This window comes from Primulina eburnea, chromosome 7 (genome assembly GCF_022965805.1).
Source record: "Primulina eburnea isolate SZY01 chromosome 7, ASM2296580v1, whole genome shotgun sequence".
In the NCBI taxonomy this organism is placed as follows: domain Eukaryota; kingdom Viridiplantae; phylum Streptophyta; class Magnoliopsida; order Lamiales; family Gesneriaceae; genus Primulina; species Primulina eburnea.
This window is the reverse complement of record NC_133107.1, coordinates 39,352,811-39,356,615: the sequence shown is the minus strand read 5'-3', so window position 1 is coordinate 39,356,615 and position 3,805 is coordinate 39,352,811. Positions and strand designations below refer to the sequence as shown.

The window sequence follows — 3,805 nt, the reverse complement described above, 5'->3', positions numbered from 1 at the left end:
AATGTATGAGATGCACATGTGTCTATCAAAACATAGGCAGGATAACCGCAAAGAAAACAGTTACCTGCAATCACATCGTCCTGTGCATCTTGGGCTTGCTCCTCTATCAATGCAAACACCTGAGCCTGTTGTCTTGGAGGCTGGCTCACTGTTTGGCTACCTCTGGCTCGAGGCTGAGTCGGTGTAGAGGTTGGCTGGAAGGAATGGACAGACAAAGCTTGTCTCTCAAGCTGAGCTACTGACGCAGAAGACCCTGCACCCTGAGATCTCTTTGAACCCCTCTGTGGACAGACCTTGGCGAAATGTCCCTGTTGCCTACATATGTTACATCTGCCCATCACACCCTGACACAGCTCGGTGACATGTCTACCTCCACAAGAACTGCAATACACACCTGTATACTCTGTACTTTGGCCAGGACCTCTCTGTCGACGAACTGCTCCCCGATCTTTTAAACTGTTTTCCCTTCGCTTTCAACTGATATTTTCTTCCACTGCTGCTAAAACACCGCTCTCAAATCGAGGAGGGTGTTGAACAGAAGGTAGTGGCGGTCTAGGAGTCGGAGCGACATAGGGAATACTTCGTTGTCTAAGTAGTCCAGCTTCCGCTCCCTTGGCACGGTTCAACGCATCAGTAAAGTTGTTGGGCCTACCGGTATTCACCAAAGTAAAGATTTCCGTATTCAAGCCATTTATAAACTGATTCGCAATGGCCTCTTAATTTTCGGCAACATGAGGTGCGAATCTGAGCAATGACGAAAACTTGGCAACATACTCTTCGATGTTCAATTGTTCCTGCCTCAGATTGGCGAACTCGGCACCCTTGTCTTTTCGGTATGAAACCTGAAAGAATCGCTGATAGAACTCAGTCTTGAAAACCTTCCAAGTAATCTGTGTGCCACGGTGCTCCAATGCTCTCTTCATAATAATCCACCAATTCTTTGCTACATCTTGCAATTGGTGCCCAACTAATTTCACTCGTCGGTCATCAGTGTACTCAAGGGATTCGAATAGCATCTCGATATATTCAAGCCAACTCTCACATTCGACTGCATTTTCTGTGCCTTTCAGTGTCGGTGGTCGAAAAGACTGAAACCGTTTAAGAAAAGTCTCCATCGGTGTAGCAGTCACGTTGTGGGGACCCGGGCTCTAACTCAATTCTTTTGGGATTTAATTAGATCTTTGTTCGAAAATGTGGGTCAAAAATTTACTTTTAACATTAACTCAAATGTAAGTCAAAGCATAACATTTTCTTTATAAGAAATAACCAACATAATGTACATACATGTCTGTCGAGTACAACCATACACTAGTGTTTACATACCAACTGCAACATAGGTGATACAAATCTAAATAGAAAACACTAGAAATCTTTCATGCCCGAGATCTCCACGCTATCATCAACCTCTCATCTAGCTCGTGACCCAGATCCTGCCCCACCTGTTGCCATGCACACATACAGACACGACAACAGCCGGATAACTCCGGTGAGAACATATCCCAGTATAAAACATGGATGCATGCAATGTAATAATCATGTACAAAAGCATAGCATATGTAACAAGTAACATGCATGTAAATCTAAACATGTAGAAGAATACAAATCTGTATTCAACATTTAAATCTTGACTCGACTCGTTTCTAATCTAAGGATCCCGGTGTGAATAAGACGGTCTGTCACCTACCCAGCCACTCGGGGTAACGGTACATCTTATTCCTAGACTTCGGTCAACTCTGTATCGAGGGTCTACACATAGAGTAAATCTACTACTATGCGACGATACACCGAAACGTCTAGTTTTGGCCGATCTGCCAATATCTCATATCTCAGGACTCGAATATAAATCAATAAACAAGACATTACATAATCAAATGTAATAATAACAGTCTAGTATGTGATTTAGGGAAACTCGTATTAAATCTGAATCGAGTTGTGCAATCCCGTGACCACATGAATTATACCTTTCTTGTCGAATCGTCGGTCGAAGTCTCGAAGTCGGAATGTCACTCTGTCAAAACTAATCTGAAATGACAATATAACAATGCATTCTATCAAGATATAACTCATATCAAAATCTTGTACAAGTCAATACTCCATCTTGGTAACAATTGACGGCATAACGGCGTATTTCTTTGATACCGGTAACTCAATCTCAACATATAACAATATCATAATCTCATTAACATCACAATAATCTCATTATCCCTTCAAAATCGGTACCCATCATACACACATATAGGCTGGAATTCGAAATAATGGCAAACGATGTCCGAAAATCGATTCGATAGCAACTATATCAAGCTCAAGATATCAAGAACACATATCTTCAAACAAATCATAACTTCTCCAACATATGAATTTCGAAACATGCTGGAAATGTAAGAAACTTACGTCCTTTCGTTGCCAATGCTGCAAGGGTCAATAATCCGGACTCGGAATTAAAATCAATTGGCTAAATCATGCACAATCTCAATTTAAAGCCATGAAGAACTTGAGGAATTTAGAGGGGAGTTCTCGGTTCTTGCCTTCTGAAGATGATGAAATGAAGTGTCAATGCAAGGTATTTATATAGCATGTCATGTGTCAACATAAAAATCGAAGGTGGCACTTCGCATGCAGCACCGCGGGTGCGGCAACTCAAGAGCGCGGGTGCGCTGTGCTCTCGGCAGCAATGCATTTTCCTAAATGTCGATTACCGCGGGTGCGGCGTTTGCATCACCGCGGGTGCGGTCTCATCACCGCGGGTGCGGTCTTGCACGCACCGCGGGTGCGGTGTTGCTTCGCACATTTCCCTCAACTTTCTGTCACCTACACCGCGGGTGCGGTAGTCCTAGCACCGCAGGGGCGGTGTGGCTTCGGCCATGCTTGCTCAAACTCTCATTTTTCATATCATGCATTCCCCTCTTCAAGTCAACACCAATGACAACGGATAATTCTCAAGCCTTACATTTCTCCCCCTCTTAGACAGGAGTTCGTCCTCGAACTCGCAAGCAATTACTCATGCAGTTATATACAAAATTGTAAAGTCAAAACGGAAAGAAAGACTCACATTATAAGAATAGCTCGGAATGCCTCTGTCTCATCTCAGACTCTGTCTCCCAAGTTGCTTCCTCGATGCCATGACGACTCCACTGAACTTTCACAAGCGGAATAGTCTTGGTTCTAAGCTGTTTCTCCTTCCGATCAAGAATCTGTATCGGTCTTTCCACATAGCTCAGAGTATGATCTAACTCGGCTTCTTCAGGCTGAATGACATGAGAATCATCCGGCATGTATTTGCGCAACATCGATACATGAAAAACATCATGTATACCGGACAGTGAAGGAGGAAGAGCAAGTCTGTAAGCTCGATCGCTAATCTTCTCAAGGATCTCGTACGGACCGACGTATCTAGGAGACAACTTTCCTCGCTTGCCAAATCTGACAATGCCTCTGAAAGGAGAAATCTTCAAAAACACTCTGTCTCCCTGCTCGAATACTAACGGTCTGCGTCTGATATTGGCGTACTTCGCCTGTCTATCATGTGCTGTCTTTATTCGTTTCTGAATGATCTTCACTTTTTCGGTCATCTCACGAATCATATCAGGCCCCAACTCTGGTACCTCAGAGATATCATCCCAGTATAATGGAGATCTGCACTTCTTTCCGTACAAATCTTCGAACGGTGCCATCTCAATGCTAGTCTGATAGCTGTTGTTGTATGAAAACTCACACAACGGCAATGAATCTTGCCAACTAGTACCAAAATCTATTACTACCGCTCTCAGCATGTCCTCTAAAGTCTGGATAGTCCGCTCTGACTGTC

At 43.5% G+C, this 3,805-nt stretch overlaps 1 protein-coding gene across 1 annotated transcript; it reads right to left on the bottom strand.

Annotated features, from left to right (window-relative positions):
* Positions 1-716: 716 nt before the first annotated feature.
* Positions 717-1,115, bottom strand: LOC140835920 (uncharacterized). The gene has a single exon (XM_073201331.1). It carries the CDS (start codon positions 1,113-1,115, stop codon positions 717-719), a length of 399 nt encoding a protein of 132 aa, XP_073057432.1.
* Positions 1,116-3,805: the final 2,690 nt, after the last annotated feature.

What these genes read in the sequence shown, in the direction of transcription:
- LOC140835920 (XM_073201331.1), bottom strand. Translation starts at nt 1,115, where the DNA reads ATGGAGACTTTTCTTAAACGGTTTCAGTCTTTTCGACCACCGACACTG.